Source organism: Opisthocomus hoazin, unplaced genomic scaffold (assembly GCF_030867145.1).
Source record: "Opisthocomus hoazin isolate bOpiHoa1 unplaced genomic scaffold, bOpiHoa1.hap1 HAP1_SCAFFOLD_207, whole genome shotgun sequence".
Classification (NCBI taxonomy): Eukaryota; Metazoa; Chordata; class Aves; order Opisthocomiformes; family Opisthocomidae; genus Opisthocomus; species Opisthocomus hoazin.
In genome coordinates, this window is record NW_027448745.1 from 1 (window position 1) to 22,946 (window position 22,946).

The 22,946-nt window shown below is 63.5% G+C and overlaps 1 protein-coding gene across 1 annotated transcript; it reads right to left on the reverse strand.

Annotated features, from left to right (window-relative positions):
- Positions 1 to 149: 149 nt before the first annotated feature.
- Positions 150 to 21,578, reverse strand: LOC142359241 (uncharacterized). Its single transcript, XM_075411938.1, has 9 exons — positions 21,435 to 21,578; positions 20,543 to 20,652; positions 14,611 to 14,720; positions 8,697 to 8,805; positions 6,045 to 6,154; positions 5,179 to 5,373; positions 3,676 to 3,886; positions 2,784 to 2,893; positions 150 to 248 (listed from the first exon to the last, which is right to left on the reverse strand). The coding sequence occupies exons 1-9, from the start codon at positions 21,509 to 21,511 to the stop codon at positions 180 to 182; spliced, it is 1,101 nt and encodes a 366-aa protein (XP_075268053.1). The 5' UTR covers positions 21,512 to 21,578; the 3' UTR covers positions 150 to 179.
- Between the last annotated feature and the right edge of the window lie 1,368 nt (positions 21,579 to 22,946).

Consider the following 22,946-nt stretch of genomic DNA (forward strand, 5'->3'; position numbering starts at 1 on the left):
TGTCAGAGACAGATGGAGAAAGAAGGTACACAAGAGCAGAAAAAAAAAATAATCGTAGCAGTGGGAGAAAGAGAGGGAGCCGGGGAGGGCCCAGGATGCAGAAGAGGGGTGACAGGGCCCCGAGGGCCCACGACTCACCGCAGCTCTCACTCTCGGTGCTGCCGGGAGACTTTGACACTTCAGATGTTTCTCTCCCCTTCTCTCTTCCCTTCTTCTTCCGCAGCTCCAATCGTTTGGCTCTCCTGCACCTGAGAGAAAATGCATGTGGCTGTCTTAGAGCTCATACGAGACGTGGCTTCCTAGACAAGAAGCCTCAGGAACAGGACAGAGAAAAAGAGAGAATATGATGAGTGGGAAGCAGAACACACGGATCGAGAGAGAATTTGAATCAGAGGAGTAAACAAGGCAGGAAAGCGAGATAAAGACAGGGAAGAAGCCACAAAAAAGGGCCTTTCTGGCCTCTACTCGCACCCCCCGGCCTCCTTTTTTTTCTGGCCTCTACTCTCGCCCCCAGCCTCCCACCCCTCTGCAGCCTCCCACCTCCTTTCCGGCCTCCCTTTTTTTCTGGCCTCTACTCTCGCCCCCGGCCTCCCACCCCTCTGCAGCCTCCCACCCCTTTCCGGCCTCCTTTTTTTTCCTGGCCTCTGCCCCCCCCCCCCCCCGCCTCCCACCCCTCGATAGCCTCCTAACTCCCTTTTTGCTGGCCTCTACTTAATTCAGCTTCCCACCCCTCTGCAACCTCCTACCTCTTTCCAGCCTCCACTCCGCCCCCCCAGCTTCCCACCCTTTTTCAGCCTCCCACCACCGTCCCACGCAGTGCAGGACACACTGACAGAGAGAGAAAAGGACAGGCAACAGGAAGAAACGTACTAAGAAACAAAGAAAGGGTCAGACGAAGAAGGGGGTGGGTGGTCAGGGTTGGAATCCCAACACAAACCAGCAAGGGGATAGAGGACAGACAGAGAGGAAGACAAGAACGGGCCGGGAAGCAGGAAGAGAAGGAGAGAAAGGCAAAAAGGGAGAGCCGGCTGCACAGGCAGGTACAGCAAGAAACGACCGGACAGGCAGCAGGATCGAGAAAGAGAGACAGAAAAACTGGGGACAGGAAGCAGGACAGAGGGACGGCGAGAGGAAACAAGGGCCAGGGAGCAGGACAGCGGTGGAAAAAGAGGCACTGGGGCAGTAGGACAGAAAGAGAAGGAAGAAAGGCCAGAACAAGGACGGGGAATAACAGCAAAGGGAAAGAGAAGGACAAGGAGCGGGACAGATTGTCAGAGAAAGACAGGGACAGGGAGCGGGACAAGGTGATACTGAGAGAGAAAAAGGGGACAAGGAGGCAGGACAAAGTGAAAGACAGGCACAAGTAAGAGACGGGGGAGCAGGACAGAGACGGAGGGGGAAAAGCCTCAGCTGGGCAGCAGGAGACAGAGGCGGAGAAGGGAAAAAACAGCACCGGGCTGAGGGACCCTGAGGGAGGAATTAAAAACAAACACAGGGAGCAGGACAAAACGACAGAGAGAGAGAAAAGGGACAGAGCAGGACAGCGTTTGGGGGGAGAAATGCGACCGTGACGGGCAGCGGAGAGAGGTATGGAGAAAGAAAAAAAATACCGAGGAAGAGAGAAAGGAAACAAGGGACAGCGAGCTGCACAGGGGGATCGAGAAAGAAAGGATGGGAGAGGGAATGGCGCAGAGAGAGAAAGGCAGAAAAAACAGCAAGAGGAAGCAGGGCAAAAGGACAGCAAGAGGAAAAAGGAAAGGGACAGGGAGCTGGACAGAGATGGGAAAAAAAGCAGCGGGGACACACGAAAAGAGACAGAAAGAGAAGGGCACAAAAGGATAGATGAGGACAGCGGCAGGATGGAGACGCAGAACAAAACCTGGGACGGTCAACCTGGGTGGGCGGGGAGCGGGTCAGAGAGCCGGAGAAAGGAAAAACTCTGCTGTGGAGCAGCCGAGGGGGACGGAGAAAGAAAGACAGGGACGGGGAGCAGGGCAGAGAAACGGAGAGAGAAAATAAGCGATGGGGAGCAGGGCAGAGCACTAGGAAGAGGAAAATAAGACAAGGGAGAAGACCGAGAAGCTCAGAGAGAAAGAAGGGTCGAAAGGAAACGCCAGAGAGGTAGAGAAATCAAGAAATACAGGGACGAGGAGCCTTGCAGAGACGGAGCACGAAAATGTAGGGCCGGTGAGCGCGAAAGAGGGAGAGAGAGACGGGGGCAGGGGGAGGAGATGAAGAAGAAAGGAGAGATAAGATGGCAACGGAGCGCAGGGGACACAGACAGAGAGAGAAAAAGGACAGTGAACAGGAAAAAAGGGACCGAGAAACAAAGAAAGGGTCAGATCTAGACAAAGAGACCAAGAAAGGGGCGGGGGGCGTGTGTGCAGGGAAACCCCAAAACAAACCAGCAAGGGGCTAGAGAACAGAGAGGGAGAGAAAGAGAAGAAAGGGCCATGAAGCAGGACAGAGAAGGAGAGAAAGGCAAAAAGGGAGAGCAAAAAGAGAGCCGGCTGGACAGGGAGGTACAGTAAGAAACGACCGGACAGCCAGCAGGACAGAGAAATAGAGACAGGGAGCCGGCTAGAGAAATTCTGAAGGGAGAAAAAGAGGGAGAGGGAGCAGAACACACACACAGACAGAAGACGGGAGGTACAGGGAAAGGAAAACAAAAGGAAAAAGAAAAAAAAAAAAAAAAATCACAGCAGCGTGGGAGAGAGAAGGATCCAGGGGACAGCTCGGGACACAGAAGAGGGGCGACAGGGCCCCGAGGGCCCGCCACTCACCGCAGCTCTCGCTCTCCGCGCTCCCGGGAGACTCTGCCGCTTCAGACACTTCTCCGTCCTGCTCTCCTCCATTCCTCTTCCGTAACTCCGGTCGCTTGGCTGTCCCCCACCTAAGACAAAACGTCCATGTCTCGCAGCTCTTACGAGACAAGGCTCCCTACACACGCAGCCACGCTCGCGCGCTCCACAAACCGTGCCATGCTGCTGCTGGTGACACATACAGACCCTGCGGGGCACGCTGGCGGCCTGGCCTGCTGCGGGCTACCAAGACGGAGCCTTCCTCACCCGCAGCGCCAGGCAGCTGCCAGCCAGGTGGCCTTCCATTTCTTCTTCTTCTTCAGCCTTCTCGGGACTCTCCAGCTTCAGCCGCGCCACCTCCTGCCCGCAGCCACTCAGCGCTCCGCCTCTCCCTTTTCGCCCCCCACGCCGCCAGCACAGCGAGGCCCGGCACACGCAGCCCACACAAGCCTGGAGCGGGCGCAGCCAACGGCATCCCCAGGCACGAACGGACAAACGCGTCCTCAGCGCAGCCCCTGCCACACATGAACAAGCAGCGGCGACCGCGTTCAGGGAGGCCGAGGCAGCCCGCACCACGGGCCTTGGGGGAGGCCGGGCGCTCCGGGACACAGGCTTCAGGGGACGTGAGGCAGCTGGGGGCGGCCTGCGCGGGGCGAGCGGGGCCGGGGGAGCACTGCCGACTTGGGGGGGGGGGGGGGTGCCCGCCTCCTTCTCCCATTCCCTTCCGTCACCTCCCGCCTCTGGCCCCGGGCTGCCCGCACCCGGCTCGCCTCCTGCAGCCTGCCGCAGCGGCCGGCTCCAAGCTTCCCGTCCCACCACCCTCGGGCAGCCACCACGCACCCCCGCACCCGCTGGAGGGGAGCCCGCGCCTCACCGCTGGCCTCTCTGCTCCCCCGCCGCCCCGGCACCGAACACCAGCCCGCCGCCATGCTGCTCCGCCGCACCGCGCATGCGCCACGAGCCGACGGCGCGCCGGAGGGGCCACACTCTGAGCCGAACGCCGGGCTGCAGTACCGCGTTGCGGCCAGGGGGCCGGCGGGGGGCGGCGCCAGCGGGGCCGGGGGCGGTGCCAGCGGGGGCGACGCCTGCGGGGCCAGCGGGGGCGGGGGCGGCGCCAGCGGGGGCGGGGGCGGCGCCAGCGGGGGCGGGGCGGCGCCAGCGGGGGCGGGGGCGGCGCCAGCGGGGGCGGGGGCGGCGCCAGCGGGGGCGGGGGCGGTGCCAGCGGGGGCGGGGGCGGCGCCAGCGGGGGCGGGGGCGGTGCCAGCGGGGGCGGGGGCGGCGCCTGCGGGGGCGGGGGCGGCGCCTGCGGGGGCGGCGCCTGCAAGGGCGGGGGCGGCGCCTGCGGGGGCGGGGGCGGAGCCTGCGGGGGCGGGGGCGGCGGGGGCGGGGGCGGTGCCTGCGGGGGCGGGGGCGGCGCCCAGCGCCGGCTCCGGCTCCGAGCAGACCCCGACTCGCGGCTCCGACACGGCGCCGCACCCCATCGCTCCTTGCCCCCGACACGGACCCCGCCCTCCCGGGGGCTTTTCCCGGGACCGCCGCTCCATCCAACCCCCCCCCCCATACCCCGCGCTCACCTTCTCCCTCGCTGCAGCCGCAACCCGGCTATGGCTCCGCTCCTCCTTCGGCTCGCATCGGGCCCGGCACGGCAGCACCGGGCCCTCTACCGGCAGAGGGAGGGGCCGTCGCCATCAGCCCCGCTGCCCGCACCTGGGGCTCTTCCGGCCCCGGCCCACGGCTGGAGCCCACGATGCCGTCATTGGGCAAACACAAAGACTCTCTGAAGCCCTTTGGGCACTTCAGCAAGCAGGCAGGCGTTCCTTATTGCAGCGCCGGACACACAGGGCACGGCTCCTCCCAGCGCGCAAAGCACCTGCGCCACTCGAGCGGCAGTACCGAACTTTGCTCACCGGGTGGCAGCAGCGAGCTCTTGGACACGGCGCCACCGCGCATTGGCGCCGCCCGAGCCGCAGTACCGAACTTTGCTCACCGGGTGGCAGCAGCGAGCCCTTGGACACGGCGCCACCCGAGCCGCAGTACCGAACTTTGCTCACCGGGTGGCAGCAGCGATCGTACCGGCCCCTCCACGGCCACCCGCGCCACGGCAGCACCGGCCCCTCCACGGCCACCCGCGCCACGGCAGCACCGGGCCCTCCACCGGCACAGGGAGCGGCCGTCGCCATCAGCCCCGCTGCCCGCACCTGGGGCTCCCCCGGCCCGGCCCACGGCTGGACCCCGGCAGGAACAGGGGGCCGTCGCCCCAGCCCCACAGCCCGTCCCCTTCTCCCCTGGCCTCTGGCGCAGCCCCTCGTCCCGTGCAAACCAAGCACAAACGCAGCCGCCAGGGCAAAAGGGACCGCAGGTCTTTACTCAGTCACGCACCCAGCCAGTCCCGGGAGCTGCTCTGCTCCGGGGCTCGGGGCCCCCCGACGCTCCCTCTGCCCCTCCGACACCTCGGCACTCCTTCCCGCAGCTGCGCCCGTTGATCCAGCGGCGAAACAGTCCGTCCGTCGCCTCCCGGAGCGACGCGCTGCTCGGCAGAGGCTGCCAAAAATGAGGAGCAGGGTGCAGGCCACTACAAGAGAGGAGAAAAGTGACAGGTGGCTGGACAGCGGCGGTGGAACGAGAAAGCACCAAGCAGGGAAAGGGACAGCGAGAGAAGGACGGGGACAGGCAGTCCCACAGAGACGGAGAAAGAAGCAGCAGCAAGAGAGCAAGAGCGGCAGCAGAAAGAAGAAGAGGGAGCAGGACACAGACCGAAAATGAAGAACGGGGAGCAGGAAGGAGATGCAAAAAAAAACCCTGCAGCATGACAGAGGAAAAAAGAATAGCGGCAGGGACCTGGACAAAGAGAGATGAGGAAATAGAATAGAATAGACATGGAGAAAGCAGTAGATCTGTGACGTGCTACGGAGCCGAGAAGGAAGGCCTCGAATCAAGGGACGAGGAGGCAGACAGAGAGCACCAAAGACAGCAAAAGTACTGACAGGCTACAGAGTAGGAGGAAAGCAAAACTAGTAACCGGGAGCTGAACAGAAAGAGGGGAAGAAGGAAAAAAATGCCACGGGCTGCAGGGCAGAAAGAGGGAGGACCTAAAAGATGGGGACAAGTCAGAGACAGATGGAGAAAGAAGGTACACAAGAGCAGAAAAAAAAAATAATCGTAGCAGTGGGGGAAAGAGAGGGAGCCGGGGAGGGCCCAGGATGCAGAAGAGGGGTGACAGGGCCCCGAGGGCCCACGACTCACCGCAGCTCTCACTCTCGGTGCTGCCGGGAGACTTTGACACTTCAGATGTTTCTCTCCCCTTCTCTCTTCCCTTCTTCTTCCGCAACTCCAATCGTTTGGCTCTCCTCCACCTGAGAGAAAATGCATGTGGCTGTCTTAGAGCTCATACGAGACGTGGCTTCCTAGACAAGAAGCCTCAGGAACAGGACAGAGAAAAAGAGAGAATATGATGAGTGGGAAGCAGAACACACGGATCGAGAGAGAACTTGAATCAGAGGAGTAAACAAGGCAGGAAAGAGAGATAAAGACAGGGAAGAAGCCACAAAAAAGGGCCTTTCTGGCCTCTACTCGCACCCCCCGGCCTCCTTTTTTTTCTGGCCTCTACTCTCGCCCCCAGCCTCCCACCCCTCTGCAGCCTCCCACCCCTTTCCGGCCTCCCTTTTTTTTCTGGCCTCTACTCTCGCCCCCGGCCTCCCACCCCTCTGCAGCCTCCCACCCCTTTCCGGCCTCCTTTTTTTTCCTGGCCTCTGCCCCCCCCCCCCCCCGCCTCCCACCCCTCGATAGCCTCCTAACTCCCTTTTTGCTGGCCTCTACTTAATTCAGCTTCCCACCCCTCTGCAACCTCCTACCTCTTTCCAGCCTCCACTCCGCCCCCCCAGCTTCCCACCCTTTTTCAGCCTCCCACCACCGTCCCACGCAGTGCAGGACACACTGACAGAGAGAGAAAAAGGACAGGCAACAGGAAGAAACGTACTAAGAAACAAAGAAAGGTCAGACGAAGAAGGGGGTGGGTGGTCAGGGTTGGAATCCCAACACAAACCAGCAAGGGGATAGAGGACAGACAGAGAGGAAGACAAGAACGGGCCGGGAAGCAGGAAGAGAAGGAGAGAAAGGCAAAAAGGGAGAGCCGGCTGCACAGGCAGGTACAGCAAGAAACGACCGGACAGGCAGCAGGATCGAGAAAGAGAGACAGAAAAACTGGGGACAGGAAGCAGGACAGAGGGACGGGCGAGAGGAAACAAGGGCCAGGGAGCAGGACAGCGGTGGAAAAAGAGGCACTGGGGCAGTAGGACAGAAAGAGAAGGAAGAAAGGCCAGAACAAGGACGGGGAATAACAGCAAAGGGAAGAGAAGGACAAGGAGCGGGACAGATTGTCAGAGAAAGACAGGGACAGGGAGCGGGACAAGGTGATACTGAGAGAGAAAAAGGGGACAAGGAGGCAGGACAAAGTGAAAGACAGGCACAAGTAAGAGACGGGGGAGCAGGACAGAGACGGAGGGGGAAAAGCCTCAGCTGGGCAGCAGGAGACAGAGGCGGAGAAGGGAAAAAACAGCACCGGGCTGAGGGACCCTGAGGGAGGAATTAAAAAACAAACACAGGGAGCAGGACAAAACGACAGAGAGAGAGAAAAGGGACAGAGCAGGACAGCGTTGGGGGGAGAAATGCGACCGTGACGGGCAGCGGGAGAGAGGTATGGAGAAAGAAAAAAAATACCGAGGAAGAGAGAAAGGAAACAAGGGACAGCGAGCTGCACAGGGGGATCGAGAAAGAAAGGATGGGAGAGGGAATGGCGCAGAGAGAGAAAGGCAGAAAAAACAGCAAGAGGAAGCAGGGCAAAAGGACAGCAAGAGGAAAAAGGAAAGGGACAGGGAGCTGGACAGAGATGGGAAAAAAAGCAGCGGGGACACACGAAAAGAGACAGAAAGAGAAGGGCACAAAAGGATAGATGAGGACAGCGGCAGGATGGAGACGCAGAACAAAACCTGGACGGTCAACCTGGGTGGGCGGGGAGCGGGTCAGAGAGCCGGAGAAAGGAAAAACTCTGCTGTGGAGCAGCAGAGGGGGACGGAGAAAGAAAGACAGGGACGGGGAGCAGGGCAGAGAAACGGAGAGAGAAAATAAGCGATGGGGAGCAGGGCAGAGCACTAGGAAGAGGAAAATAAGACAAGGGAGAAGACCGAGAAGCTCAGGAGAGAAAGAAGGGTCGAAAGGAAACGCCAGAGAGGTAGAGAAATCAAGAAATACAGGGACGAGGAGCCTTGCAGAGACGGAGCACGAAAATGTAGGGCGGTGAGCGCGAAAGAGGGAGAGAGGAGACGGGGGGCAGGGGGAGGAGATGAAGAAGAAAGGAGAGATAAAGATGGCAACGGAGCGCAGGGGACACAGACAGAGAGAGAAAAAGGACAGTGAACAGGAAAAAAGGGACCGAGAAACAAAGAAAGGGTCAGATCTAGACAAAGAGACCAAGAAAGGGGCGGGGGGGCGTGTGTGCAGGGAAACCCCAAAACAAACCAGCAAGGGGCTAGAGAACAGAGAGGGAGAGAAAGAGAAGAAAGGGCCATGAAGCAGGACAGAGAAGGAGAGAAAGGCAAAAAGGGAGAGCAAAAAAGAGAGCCGGCTGGACAGGGAGGTACAGTAAGAAACGACCGGACAGCCAGCAGGACAGAGAAATAGAGACAGGGAGCCGGCTAGAGAAATTCTGAAGGGAGAAAAAGAGGGAGAGGGAGCAGAACACACACACAGACAGAAGACGGGAGGTACAGGGAAAGGAAAACAAAAGGAAAAAAGAAAAAAAAAAAAAAAAAATCACAGCAGCGTGGGAGAGAGAAGGATCCAGGGGACAGCTCGGGACACAGAAGAGGGGCGACAGGGCCCCGAGGGCCCGCCACTCACCGCAGCTCTCGCTCTCCGCGCTCCCGGGAGACTCTGCCGCTTCAGACACTTCTCCGTCCTGCTCTCCTCCATTCCTCTTCCGTAACTCCGGTCGCTTGGCTGTCCCCACCTAAGACAAAACGTCCATGTCTCGCAGCTCTTACGAGACAAGGCTCCCTACACACGCAGCCACGCTCGCGCGCTCCACAACCGTGCCATGCTGCTGCTGGTGACACATACAGACCCTGCGGGGCACACTGGCGGCCTGGCCTGCTGCGGGCTACCAAGACGGAGCCTTCCTCACCCGCAGCGCCAGGCAGCTGCCAGCCAGGTGGCCTTCCATTTCTTCTTCTTCTTCAGCCTTCTCGGGACTCTCCAGCTTCAGCCGCGCCACCTCCTGCCCCAGCCACTCAGCGCTCCGCCTCTCCCTTTTCGCCCCCACGCCGCCAGCACAGCGAGGCCCCGGCACACGCAGCCCACACAAGCCTGGAGCGGGCGCAGCCAACGGCATCCCCAGGGCACGAACGGACAAACGCGTCCTCAGCGCAGCCCCCTGCCACACATAAACAAGCAGCGGCGACCGCGTTCAGGGAGGCCGAGGCAGCCCGCACCACGGGCCTTGGGGGAGGCCGGGCGCTCCGGGACACAGGCTTCAGGGGACGTGAGGCAGCTGGGGGCGGCTGCGCGGGGCGAGCGGGGCCGGGGGAGCACTGCCGACTTGGGGGGGGGGGGGGGGGGTGCCCGCCTCCTTCTCCCATTCCCTTCCGTCACCTCCCGCCTCTGGCCCCGGGGCTGCCCGCACCCGGCTCGCCTCCTGCAGCCTGCCGCAGCGGCCGGCTCCAAGCTTCCCGTCCCACCACCCTCGGGCAGCCACCACGCACCCCCCGCACCCGCTGGAGGGGAGCCCGCGCCTCACCGCTGGCCTCTCTGCTCCCCCGCCGCCCCGGCACCGAACACCAGCCCGCCGCCATGCTGCTCCGCCGCACCGCGCATGCGCCACGAGCCGACGGCGCGCCGGAGGGGCCACACTCTGAGCCGAACGCCGGGCTGCAGTACCGCGTTGCGGCCAGGGGGCGGCGGGGGCGGCGCCAGCGGGGCCGGGGGCGGTGCCAGCGGGGGCGACGCCTGCGGGGCCAGCGGGGGCGGGGGCGGCGCCAGCGGGGGCGGGGGCGGCGCCAGCGGGGGCGGGGGCGGCGCCAGCGGGGGCGGGGGCGGCGCCAGCGGGGGCGGGGGCGGCGCCAGCGGGGGCGGCGCCAGCGGGGGCGGCGCCAGCGGGGGCGGTGCCAGCGGGGGCGGGGGCGGCGCCTGCGGGGGCGGGGGCGGCGCCTGCGGGGGCGGCGCCTGCGGGGGCGGGGGCGGCGCCTGCGGGGGCGGGGGGCGGCGCCTGCGGGGGCGGGGGCGGAGCCTGCGGGGGCGGGGGCGGCGGGGGCGGGGGCGGTGCCTGCGGGGGCGGGGGCGGCGCCCAGCGCCGGCTCCGGCTCCGAGCAGACCCCGACTCGCGGCTCCGACACGGCGCCGCACCCCCATCGCTCCTTGCCCCCGACACGGACCCCGCCCTCCCGGGGGCTTTTCCCCGGGACCCGCCGCTCCATCCAACCCCCCCCCCCATACCCCGCGCTCACCTTCTCCCTCGCTGCAGCCGCAACCCGGCTATGGCTCCGCTCCTCCTTCGGCTCGCATCGGGCCCGGCACGGCAGCACCGGGCCCTCTACCGGCAGAGGGAGGGGCCGTCGCCATCAGCCCCGCTGCCCACACCTGGGGCTCTTCCGGCCCCGGCCCACGGCTGGAGCCCACGATGCCGTCATTGGGCAAACACAAAGACTCTCTGAAGCCCTTTGGGCACTTCAGCAAGCAGGCAGGCGTTCCTTATTGCAGCGCCGGACACACAGGGCACGGCTCCTCCCAGCGCGCAAAGCACCTGCGCCACTCGAGCGGCAGTACCGAACTTTGCTCACCGGGTGGCAGCAGCGAGCTCTTGGACACGGCGCCACCGCGCATTGGCGCCGCCCGAGCCGCAGTACCGAACTTTGCTCACCGGGTGGCAGCAGCGAGCCCTTGGACACGGCGCCACCCGAGCCGCAGTACCGAACTTTGCTCACCGGGTGGCAGCAGCGATCGTACCGGCCCCTCCACGGCCACCCGCGCCACGGCAGCACCGGCCCCTCCACGGCCACCCGCGCCACGGCAGCACCGGGCCCTCCACCGGCACAGGGAGCGGCCGTCGCCATCAGCCCCGCTGCCCGCACCTGGGGCTCCCCGGCCCCGGCCCACGGCTGGACCCCGGCAGGAACAGGGGGCCGTCGCCCCAGCCCCACAGCCCGTCCCCTTCTCCCCTGGCCTCTGGCGCAGCCCCTCGTCCCGTGCAAACCAAGCACAAACGCAGCCGCCAGGGCAAAAGGGACCGCAGGTCTTTACTCAGTCACGCACCCAGCCAGTCCCGGGAGCCGCTCTGCTCCGGGGCTCGGGGCCCCCGACGCTCCCTCTGCCCCTCCGACACCTCGGCACTCCTTCCCGCAGCTGCGCCCGTTGATTCAGCGGCGAACAGTCCGTCCGTCGCCTCCCGGAGCGACGCGCTGCTCGGCAGAGGCTGCCAAAAATGAGGAGCAGGGTGCAGGCCACTACAAGAGAGGAGAAAAGTGACAGGTGGCTGGACAGCGGCGGTGGAACGAGAAAGCACCAAGCAGGGAAAGGAACGGCGAGAGAAGGACGGGGACAGGCAGTCCCACAGAGACGGAGAAAGAAGCAGCAGCAAGAGAGCAAGAGCGGCAGCAGAAAGAAGAAGAGGGAGCAGGACACAGACCGAAAATGAAGAACGGGGAGCAGGAAGGAGATGCAAAAAAAAAACCCTGCAGCATGACAGAGGAAAAAAGAATAGCGGCAGGGACCCGGACAAAGAGAGATGAGGAAATAGAATAGAATAGACATGGAGAAAGCAGTAGATCTGTGACGTGCTAGGGAGCCGAGAAGGAAGGCCTCGAATCAAGGGACGAGGAGGCAGACAGAGAGCACCAAAGACAGCAAAAGTACTGACAGGCTACAGAGTAGGAGGAAAGCAAAACTAGTAACCGGGAGCTGAACAGAAAGAGGGGAAGAAGGAAAAAAATGCCACGGGCTGCAGGGCAGAAAGAGGGAGGACCTAAAAGATGGGGACAAGTCAGAGACAGATGGAGAAAGAAGGTACACAAGAGCAGAAAAAAAAAATAATCGTAGCAGTGGAGAAAGAGAGGGAGCCGGGGAGGGCCCAGGATGCAGAAGAGGGGTGACAGGGCCCCGAGGGCCCACGACTCACCGCAGCTCTCACTCTCGGTGCTGCCGGGAGACTTTGACACTTCAGATGTTTCTCTCCCCTTCTCTCTTCCCTTCTTCTTCCGCAGCTCCAATCGTTTGGCTCTCCTGCACCTGAGAGAAAATGCATGTGGCTGTCTTAGAGCTCATACGAGACGTGGCTTCCTAGACAAGAAGCCTCAGGAACAGGACAGAGAAAAAGAGAGAATATGATGAGTGGGAAGCAGAACACACGGATCGAGAGAGAATTTGAATCAGAGGAGTAAACAAGGCAGGAAAGCGAGATAAAGACAGGGAAGAAGCCACAAAAAAGGGCCTTTCTGGCCTCTACTCGCACCCCCCGGCCTCCTTTTTTTTCTGGCCTCTACTCTCGCCCCCAGCCTCCCACCCCTCTGCAGCCTCCCACCCCTTTCCGGCCTCCCTTTTTTTCTGGCCTCTACTCTCGCCCCCGGCCTCCCACCCCTCTGCAGCCTCCCACCCCTTTCCGGCCTCCTTTTTTTTCCTGGCCTCTGCCCCCCCCCCCCCCCGCCTCCCACCCCTCGATAGCCTCCTAACTCCCTTTTTTGCTGGCCTCTACTTAATTCAGCTTCCCACCCCTCTGCAACCTCCTACCTCTTTCCAGCCTCCACTCCGCCCCCCCAGCTTCCCACCCTTTTTCAGCCTCCCACCACCGTCCCACGCAGTGCAGGACACACTGACAGAGAGAGAAAAAGGACAGGCAACAGGAAGAAACGTACTAAGAAACAAAGAAAGGGTCAGACGAAGAAGGGGGTGGGTGGTCAGGGTTGGAATCCCAACACAAACCAGCAAGGGGATAGAGGACAGACAGAGAGGAAGACAAGAACGGGCCGGGAAGCAGGAAGAGAAGGAGAGAAAGGCAAAAGGGAGAGCCGGCTGCACAGGCAGGTACAGCAAGAAACGACCGGACAGGCAGCAGGATCGAGAAAGAGAGACAGAAAAACTGGGGACAGGAAGCAGGACAGAGGGACGGCGAGAGGAAACAAGGGCCAGGGAGCAGGACAGCGGTGGAAAAAGAGGCACTGGGGCAGTAGGACAGAAAGAGAAGGAAGAAAGGCCAGAACAAGGACGGGGAATAACAGCAAAGGGAAAGAGAAGGACAAGGAGCGGGACAGATTGTCAGAGAAAGACAGGGACAGGGAGCGGGACAAGGTGATACTGAGAGAGAAAAAGGGGACAAGGAGGCAGGACAAAGTGAAAGACAGGCACAAGTAAGAGACGGGGGAGCAGGACAGAGACGGAGGGGAAAAGCCTCAGCTGGGCAGCAGGAGACAGAGGCGGAGAAGGGAAAAAACAGCACCGGGCTGAGGGACCCTGAGGGAGGAATTAAAAAACAAACACAGGGAGCAGGACAAAACGACAGAGAGAGAGAAAAGGGACAGAGCAGGACAGCGTTGGGGGGAGAAATGCGACCGTGACGGGCAGCGGGAGAGAGGTATGGAGAAAGAAAAAAAATACCAAGGAAGAGAGAAAGGAAACAAGGGACAGCGAGCTGCACAGGGGGATCGAGAAAGAAAGGATGGGAGAGGGAATGGCGCAGAGAGAGAAAGGCAGAAAAAACAGCAAGAGGAAGCAGGGCAAAAGGACAGCAAGAGGAAAAAGGAAAGGGACAGGGAGCTGGACAGAGATGGGAAAAAAAGCAGCGGGGACACACGAAAAGAGACAGAAAGAGAAGGGCACAAAAGGATAGATGAGGACAGCGGCAGGATGGAGACGCAGAACAAAACCTGGGACGGTCAACCTGGGTGGGCGGGGAGCGGGTCAGAGAGCCGGAGAAAGGAAAAACTCTGCTGTGGAGCAGCAGAGGGGGACGGAGAAAGAAAGACAGGGACGGGGAGCAGGGCAGAGAAACGGAGAGAGAAAATAAGCGATGGGGAGCAGGGCAGAGCACTAGGAAGAGGAAAATAAGACAAGGGAGAAGACCGAGAAGCTCAGAGAGAAAGAAGGGTCGAAAGGAAACGCCAGAGAGGTAGAGAAATCAAGAAATACAGGGACGAGGAGCCTTGCAGAGACGGAGCACGAAAATGTAGGGCCGGTGAGCGCGAAAGAGGGAGAGAGAGACGGGGGCAGGGGGAGGAGATGAAGAAGAAAGGAGAGATAAAGATGGCAACGGAGCGCAGGGGACACAGACAGAGAGAGAAAAAGGACAGTGAACAGGAAAAAAGGGACCGAGAAACAAAGAAAGGGTCAGATCTAGACAAAGAGACCAAGAAAGGGGCGGGGGGCGTGTGTGCAGGGAAACCCCAAAACAAACCAGCAAGGGGCTAGAGAACAGAGAGGGAGAGAAAGAGAAGAAAGGGCCATGAAGCAGGACAGAGAAGGAGAGAAAGGCAAAAAGGGAGAGCAAAAAGAGAGCCGGCTGGACAGGGAGGTACAGTAAGAAACGACCGGACAGCCAGCAGGACAGAGAAATAGAGACAGGGAGCCGGCTAGAGAAATTCTGAAGGGAGAAAAAGAGGGAGAGGGAGCAGAACACACACACAGACAGAAGACGGGAGGTACAGGGAAAGGAAAACAAAAGGAAAAAGAAAAAAAAAAAAAAAAATCACAGCAGCGTGGGAGAGAGAAGGATCCAGGGGACAGCTCGGGACACAGAAGAGGGGCGACAGGGCCCCGAGGGCCCGCCACTCACCGCAGCTCTCGCTCTCCGCGCTCCCGGGAGACTCTGCCGCTTCAGACACTTCTCCGTCCTGCTCTCCTCCATTCCTCTTCCGTAACTCCGGTCGCTTGGCTGTCCCCCACCTAAGACAAAACGTCCATGTCTCGCAGCTCTTACGAGACAAGGCTCCCTACACACGCAGCCACGCTCGCGCGCTCCACAACCGTGCCATGCTGCTGCTGGTGACACATACAGACCCTGCGGGGCACGCTGGCGGCCTGGCCTGCTGCGGGCTACCAAGACGGAGCCTTCCTCACCCGCAGCGCCAGGCAGCTGCCAGCCAGGTGGCCTTCCATTTCTTCTTCTTCTTCAGCCTTCTCGGGACTCTCCAGCTTCAGCCGCGCCACCTCCTGCCCGCAGCCACTCAGCGCTCCGCCTCTCCCTTTTCGCCCCCACGCCGCCAGCACAGCGAGGCCCGGCACACGCAGCCCACACAAGCCTGGAGCGGGCGCAGCCAACGGCATCCCCAGGGCACGAACGGACAAACGCGTCCTCAGCGCAGCCCCTGCCACACATGAACAAGCAGCGGCGACCGCGTTCAGGGAGGCCGAGGCAGCCCGCACCACGGGCCTTGGGGGAGGCCGGGCGCTCCGGGACACAGGCTTCAGGGGACGTGAGGCAGCTGGGGGCGGCTGCGCGGGGCGAGCGGGGCCGGGGGAGCACTGCCGACTTGGGGGGGGGGGGGGGTGCCCGCCTCCTTCTCCCATTCCCTTCCGTCACCTCCCGCCTCTGGCCCCGGGGCTGCCCGCACCCGGCTCGCCTCCTGCAGCCTGCCGCAGCGGCCGGCTCCAAGCTTCCCGTCCCACCACCCTCGGGCAGCCACCACGCACCCCCGCACCCGCTGGAGGGGAGCCCGCGCCTCACCGCTGGCCTCTCTGCTCCCCCGCCGCCCCGGCACCGAACACCAGCCCGCCGCCATGCTGCTCCGCCGCACCGCGCATGCGCCACGAGCCGACGGCGCGCCGGAGGGGCCACACTCTGAGCCGAACGCCGGGCTGCAGTACCGCGTTGCGGCCAGGGGGCGGCGGGGGCGGCGCCAGCGGGGCCGGGGGCGGTGCCAGCGGGGGCGACGCCTGCGGGGCCAGCGGGGGCGGGGGCGGCGCCAGCGGGGGCGGGGGCGGCGCCAGCGGGGGCTGGGGCGGCGCCAGCGGGGGCGGGGGCGGCGCCAGCGGGGGCGGGGGCGGCGCCAGCGGGGGCGGGGGCGGCGCCAGCGGGGGCGGCGCCGGCGGGGGCGGCGCCAGCGGGGGCGGTGCCAGCGGGGGCGGGGGCGGCGCCTGCGGGGGCGGGGGCGGCGCCTGCGGGGGCGGCGCCTGCGGGGGCGGGGGCGGCGCCTGCGGGGGCGGGGGCGGCGCCTGCGGGGGCGGGGGCGGCGCCTGCGGGGGCGGGGGCGGCGCCTGCGGGGGCGGTGCCTGCGGGGGCGGGGGCGGCGCCCAGCGCCGGCTCCGGCTCCGAGCAGACCCCGACTCGCGGCTCCGACACGGCGCCGCACCCCCATCGCTCCTTGCCCCCGACACGGACCCCGCCCTCCCGGGGGCTTTTCCCCGGGACCCGCCGCTCCATCCAACCCCCCCCCCCATACCCCGCGCTCACCTTCTCCCTCGCTGCAGCCGCAACCCGGCTATGGCTCCGCTCCTCCTTCGGCTCGCATCGGGCCCGGCACGGCAGCACCGGGCCCTCTACCGGCAGAGGGAGGGGCCGTCGCCATCAGCCCCGCTGCCCACACCTGGGGCTCTTCCGGCCCCGGCCCACGGCTGGAGCCCACGATGCCGTCATTGGGCAAACACAAAGACTCTCTGAAGCCCTTTGGGCACTTCAGCAAGCAGGCAGGCGTTCCTTATTGCAGCGCCGGACACACAGGGCACGGCTCCTCCCAGCGCGCAAAGCACCTGCGCCACTCGAGCGGCAGTACCGAACTTTGCTCACCGGGTGGCAGCAGCGAGCTCTTGGACACGGCGCCACCGCGCATTGGCGCCGCCCGAGCCGCAGTACCGAACTTTGCTCACCGGGTGGCAGCAGCGAGCCCTTGGACACGGCGCCACCCGAGCCGCAGTACCGAACTTTGCTCACCGGGTGGCAGCAGCGATCGTACCGGCCCCTCCACGGCCACCCGCGCCACGGCAGCACCGGCCCCTCCACGGCCACCCGCGCCACGGCAGCACCGGGCCCTCCACCGGCACAGGGAGCGGCCGTCGCCATCAGCCCCGCTGCCCGCACCTGGGGCTCCCCCGGCCCCGGCCCACGGCTGGACCCCGGCAGGAACAGGGGGCCGTCGCCCCAGCCCCACAGCCCGTCCCCTTCTCCCCTGGCCTCTGGCGCAGCCCCTCGTCCCGTGCAAACCAAGCACAAACGCAGCCGCCAGGGCAAAAGGGACCGCAGGTCTTTACTCAGTCACGCACCCAGCCAGTCCCGGGAGCCGCTCTGCTCCGGGGCTCGGGGCCCCCGACGCTCCCTCTGCCCCTCCGACACCTCGGCACTCCTTCCCGCAGCTGCGCCCGTTGATTCAGCGGCGAACAGTCCGTCCGTCGCCTCCCGGAGCGACGCGCTGCTCGGCAGAGGCTGCCAAAAATGAGGAGCAGGGTGCAGGCCACTACAAGAGAGGAGAAAAGTGACAGGTGGCTGGACAGCGGCGGTGGAACGAGAAAGCACCAAGCAGGGAAAGGAACGGCGAGAGAAGGACGGGGACAGGCAGTCCCACAGAGACGGAGAAAGAAGCAGCAGCAAGAGAGCAAGAGCGGCAGCAGAAAGAAGAAGAGGGAGCAGGACACAGACCGAAAATGAAGAACGGGGAGCAGGAAGGAGATGCAAAAAAAAAACCCTGCAGCATGACAGAGGAAAAAAGAATAGCGGCAGGGACCCGGACAAAGAGAGATGAGGAAATAGAATAGAATAGACATGGAGAAAGCAGTAGATCTGTGACGTGCTAGGGAGCCGAGAAGGAAGGCCTCGAATCAAGGGACGAGGAGGCAGACAGAGAGCACCAAAGACAGCAAAAGTACTGACAGGCTACAGAGTAGGAGGAAAGCAAAACTAGTAACCGGGAGCTGAACAGAAAGAGGGGAAGAAGGAAAAAAATGCCACGGGCTGCAGGGCAGAAAGAGGGAGGACCTAAAAGATGGGGACAAGTCAGAGACAGATGGAGAAAGAAGGTACACAAGAGCAGAAAAAAAAAATAATCGTAGCAGTGGGAGAAAGAGAGGGAGCCGGGGAGGGCCCAGGATGCAGAAGAGGGGTGACAGGGCCCCGAGGGCCCACGACTCACCGCAGCTCTCACTCTCGGTGCTGCCGGGAGACTTTGACACTTCAGATGTTTCTCTCCCCTTCTCTCTTCCCTTCTTCTTCCGCAGCTCCAATCGTTTGGCTCTCCTGCACCTGAGAGAAAATGCATGTGGCTGTCTTAGAGCTCATACGAGACGTGGCTTCCTAGACAAGAAGCCTCAGGAACAGGACAGAGAAAAAGAGAGAATATGATGAGTGGGAAGCAGAACACACGGATCGAGAGAGAATTTGAATCAGAGGAGTAAACAAGGCAGGAAAGCGAGATAAAGACAGGGAAGAAGCCACAAAAAAGGGCCTTTCTGGCCTCTACTCGCACCCCCCGGCCTCCTTTTTTTTCTGGCCTCTACTCTCGCCCCCAGCCTCCCACCCCTCTGCAGCCTCCCACCCCTTTCCGGCCTCCCTTTTTTTCTGGCCTCTACTCTCGCCCCCGGCCTCCCACCCCTCTGCAGCCTCCCACCCCTTTCCGGCCTCCTTTTTTTTCCTGGCCTCTGCCCCCCCCCCCCCCGCCTCCCACCCCTCGATAGCCTCCTAACTCCCTTTTTGCTGGCCTCTACTTAATTCAGCTTCCCACCCCTCTGCAACCTCCTACCTCTTTCCAGCCTCCACTCCGCCCCCCCAGCTTCCCACCCTTTTTCAGCCTCCCACCACCGTCCCACGCAGTGCAGGACACACTGACAGAGAGAGAAAAAGGACAGGCAACAGGAAGAAACGTACTAAGAAACAAAGAAAGGGTCAGACGAAGAAGGGGGTGGGTGGTCAGGGTTGGAATCCCAACACAAACCAGCAAGGGGATAGAGGACAGACAGAGAGGAAGACAAGAACGGGCCGGGAAGCAGGAAGAGAAGGAGAGAAAGGCAAAAAGGGAGAGCCGGCTGCACAGGCAGGTACAGCAAGAAACGACCGGACAGGCAGCAGGATCGAGAAAGAGAGACAGAAAAACTGGGGACAGGAAGCAGGACAGAGGGACGGCGAGAGGAAACAAGGGCCAGGGAGCAGGACAGCGGTGGAAAAAGAGGCACTGGGGCAGTAGGACAGAAAGAGAAGGAAGAAAGGCCAGAACAAGGACGGGGAATAACAGCAAAGGGAAAGAGAAGGACAAGGAGCGGGACAGATTGTCAGAGAAAGACAGGGACAGGGAGCGGGACAAGGTGATACTGAGAGAGAAAAAGGGGACAAGGAGGCAGGACAAAGTGAAAGACAGGCACAAGTAAGAGACGGGGGAGCAGGACAGAGACGGAGGGGGAAAAGCCTCAGCTGGGCAGCAGGAGACAGAGGCGGAGAAGGGAAAAAACAGCACCGGGCTGAGGGACCCTGAGGGAGGAATTAAAAAACAAACACAGGGAGCAGGACAAAACGACAGAGAGAGAGAAAAGGGACAGAGCAGGACAGCGTTGGGGGGAGAAATGCGACCGTGACGGGCAGCGGGAGAGAGGTATGGAGAAAGAAAAAAAATACCAAGGAAGAGAGAAAGGAAACAAGGGACAGCGAGCTGCACAGGGGGATCGAGAAAGAAAGGATGGGAGAGGGAATGGCGCAGAGAGAGAAAGGCAGAAAAAACAGCAAGAGGAAGCAGGGCAAAAGGACAGCAAGAGGAAAAAGGAAAGGGACAGGGAGCTGGACAGAGATGGGAAAAAAAGCAGCGGGGACACACGAAAAGAGACAGAAAGAGAAGGGCACAAAAGGATAGATGAGGACAGCGGCAGGATGGAGACGCAGAACAAAACCTGGGACGGTCAACCTGGGTGGGCGGGGAGCGGGTCAGAGAGCCGGAGAAAGGAAAAACTCTGCTGTGGAGCAGCAGAGGGGGACGGAGAAAGAAAGACAGGGACGGGGAGCAGGGCAGAGAAACGGAGAGAGAAAATAAGCGATGGGGAGCAGGGCAGAGCACTAGGAAGAGGAAAATAAGACAAGGGAGAAGACCGAGAAGCTCAGAGAGAAAGAAGGGTCGAAAGGAAACGCCAGAGAGGTAGAGAAATCAAGAAATACAGGGACGAGGAGCCTTGCAGAGACGGAGCACGAAAATGTAGGGCCGGTGAGCGCGAAAGAGGGAGAGAGAGACGGGGGCAGGGGGAGGAGATGAAGAAGAAAGGAGAGATAAAGATGGCAACGGAGCGCAGGGGACACAGACAGAGAGAGAAAAAGGACAGTGAACAGGAAAAAAGGGACCGAGAAACAAAGAAAGGGTCTGATCTAGACAAAGAGACCAAGAAAGGGGCGGGGGGCGTGTGTGCAGGGAAACCCCAAAACAAACCAGCAAGGGGCTAGAGAACAGAGAGGGAGAGAAAGAGAAGAAAGGGCCATGAAGCAGGACAGAGAAGGAGAGAAAGGCAAAAAGGGAGAGCAAAAAGAGAGCCGGCTGGACAGGGAGGTACAGTAAGAAACGACCGGACAGCCAGCAGGACAGAGAAATAGAGACAGGGAGCCGGCTAGAGAAATTCTGAAGGGAGAAAAAGAGGGAGAGGGAGCAGAACACACACACAGACAGAAGACGGGAGGTACAGGGAAAGGAAAACAAAAGGAAAAAGAAAAAAAAAAAAAAAAATCACAGCAGCGTGGGAGAGAGAAGGATCCAGGGGACAGCTCGGGACACAGAAGAGGGGCGACAGGGCCCCGAGGGCCCGCCACTCACCGCAGCTCTCGCTCTCCGCGCTCCCGGGAGACTCTGCCGCTTCAGACACTTCTCCGTCCTGCTCTCCTCCATTCCTCTTCCGTAACTCCGGTCGCTTGGCTGTCCCCCACCTAAGACAAAACGTCCATGTCTCGCAGCTCTTACGAGACAAGGCTCCCTACACACGCAGCCACGCTCGCGCGCTCCACAACCGTGCCATGCTGCTGCTGGTGACACATACAGACCCTGCGGGGCACGCTGGCGGCCTGGCCTGCTGCGGGCTACCAAGACGGAGCCTTCCTCACCCGCAGCGCCAGGCAGCTGCCAGCCAGGTGGCCTTCCATTTCTTCTTCTTCTTCAGCCTTCTCGGGACTCTCCAGCTTCAGCCGCGCCACCTCCTGCCCGCAGCCACTCAGCGCTCCGCCTCTCCCTTTTCGCCCCCACGCCGCCAGCACAGCGAGGCCCGGCACACGCAGCCCACACAAGCCTGGAGCGGGCGCAGCCAACGGCATCCCCAGGGCACGAACGGACAAACGCGTCCTCAGCGCAGCCCCTGCCACACATGAACAAGCAGCGGCGACCGCGTTCAGGGAGGCCGAGGCAGCCCGCACCACGGGCCTTGGGGGAGGCCGGGCGCTCCGGGACACAGGCTTCAGGGGACGTGAGGCAGCTGGGGGCGGCTGCGCGGGGCGAGCGGGGCCGGGGGAGCACTGCCGACTTGGGGGGGGGGGGGGGGTGCCCGCCTCCTTCTCCCATTCCCTTCCGTCACCTCCCGCCTCTGGCCCCGGGGCTGCCCGCACCCGGCTCGCCTCCTGCAGCCTGCCGCAGCGGCCGGCTCCAAGCTTCCCGTCCCACCACCCTCGGGCAGCCACCACGCACCCCCGCACCCGCTGGAGGGGAGCCCGCGCCTCACCGCTGGCCTCTCTGCTCCCCCGCCGCCCCGGCACCGAACACCAGCCCGCCGCCATGCTGCTCCGCCGCACCGCGCATGCGCCACGAGCCGACGGCGCGCCGGAGGGGCCACACTCTGAGCCGAACGCCGGGCTGCAGTACCGCGTTGCGGCCAGGGGGCGGCGGGGGCGGCGCCAGCGGGGCCGGGGGCGGTGCCAGCGGGGGCGACGCCTGCGGGGCCAGCGGGGGCGGGGGCGGCGCCAGCGGGGGCGGGGGCGGCGCCAGCGGGGGCGGGGGCGGCGCCAGCGGGGGCGGGGGCGGCGCCAGCGGGGGCGGGGGCGGCGCCAGCGGGGGCGGGGGCGGTGCCAGCGGGGGCGGGGGCGGCGCCAGCGGGGGCGGCGCCAGCGGGGGCGGGGGCGGTGCCAGCGGGGGCGGGGGCGGCGCCTGCGGGGGCGGGGGCGGCGCCTGCGGGGGCGGCGCCTGCGGGGGCGGGGGCGGCGCCTGCGGGGGCGGGGGCGGAGCCTGCGGGGGCGGGGGCGGAGCCTGCGGGGGCGGGGGCGGAGCCTGCGGGGGCGGGGGCGGCGGGGGCGGGGGCGGGGGCGGCGGCAGCGGGGCAGGGGGCGGCGCCCAGCGCCGGCTCCGGCTCCGAGCAGACCCCGACTCGCGGCTCCGACACGGCGCCGCACCCCCATCGCTCCTTGCCCCCGACACGGACCCCGCCCTCCCGGGGGCTTTTCCCCGGGACCCGCCGCTCCATCCAACCCCCCCCCCCATACCCCGCGCTCACCTTCTCCCTCGCTGCAGCCGCAACCCGGCTATGGCTCCGCTCCTCCTTCGGCTCGCATCGGGCCCGGCACGGCAGCACCGGGCCCTCTACCGGCAGAGGGAGGGGCCGTCGCCATCAGCCCCGCTGCCCGCACCTGGGGCTCTTCCGGCCCCGGCCCACGGCTGGAGCCCACGATGCCGTCATTGGGCAAACACAAAGACTCTCTGAAGCCCTTTGGGCACTTCAGCAAGCAGGCAGGCGTTCCTTATTGCAGCGCCGGACACACAGGGCACGGCTCCTCCCAGCGCGCAAAGCACCTGCGCCACTCGAGCGGCAGTACCGAACTTTGCTCACCGGGTGGCAGCAGCGAGCTCTTGGACACGGCGCCACCGCGCATTGGCGCCGCCCGAGCCGCAGTACCGAACTTTGCTCACCGGGTGGCAGCAGCGAGCCCTTGGACACGGCGCCACCCGAGCCGCAGTACCGAACTTTGCTCACCGGGTGGCAGCAGCGATCGTACCGGCCCCTCCACGGCCACCCGCGCCACGGCAGCACCGGCCCCTCCACGGCCACCCGCGCCACGGCAGCACCGGGCCCTCCACCGGCACAGGGAGCGGCCGTCGCCATCAGCCCCGCTGCCCGCACCTGGGGCTCCCCCGGCCCCGGCCCACGGCTGGACCCCGGCAGGAACAGGGGGCCGTCGCCCCAGCCCCACAGCCCGTCCCCTTCTCCCCTGGCCTCTGGCGCAGCCCCTCGTCCCGTGCAAAC

What these genes read in the sequence shown, in the direction of transcription:
- LOC142359241 (XM_075411938.1), bottom strand. Translation starts at nt 21,511, where the DNA reads ATGCGCGGTGCGGCGGAGCAGCATGGCGGCGGGCTGGTGTTCGGTGCC. An exon ending in CGCGGAGAGCGAGAGCTGCG is followed by an intron (nt 6,155 to 8,696) that starts GTGAGTGGCGGG and finishes ATTTTCTCTCAG; the next exon opens with GTGGAGGAGAGCCAAACGAT. An exon ending in CACCGAGAGTGAGAGCTGCG is followed by an intron (nt 5,374 to 6,044) that starts GTGAGTCGTGGG and finishes CCTCTCTTGTAG; the next exon opens with TGGCCTGCACCCTGCTCCTC.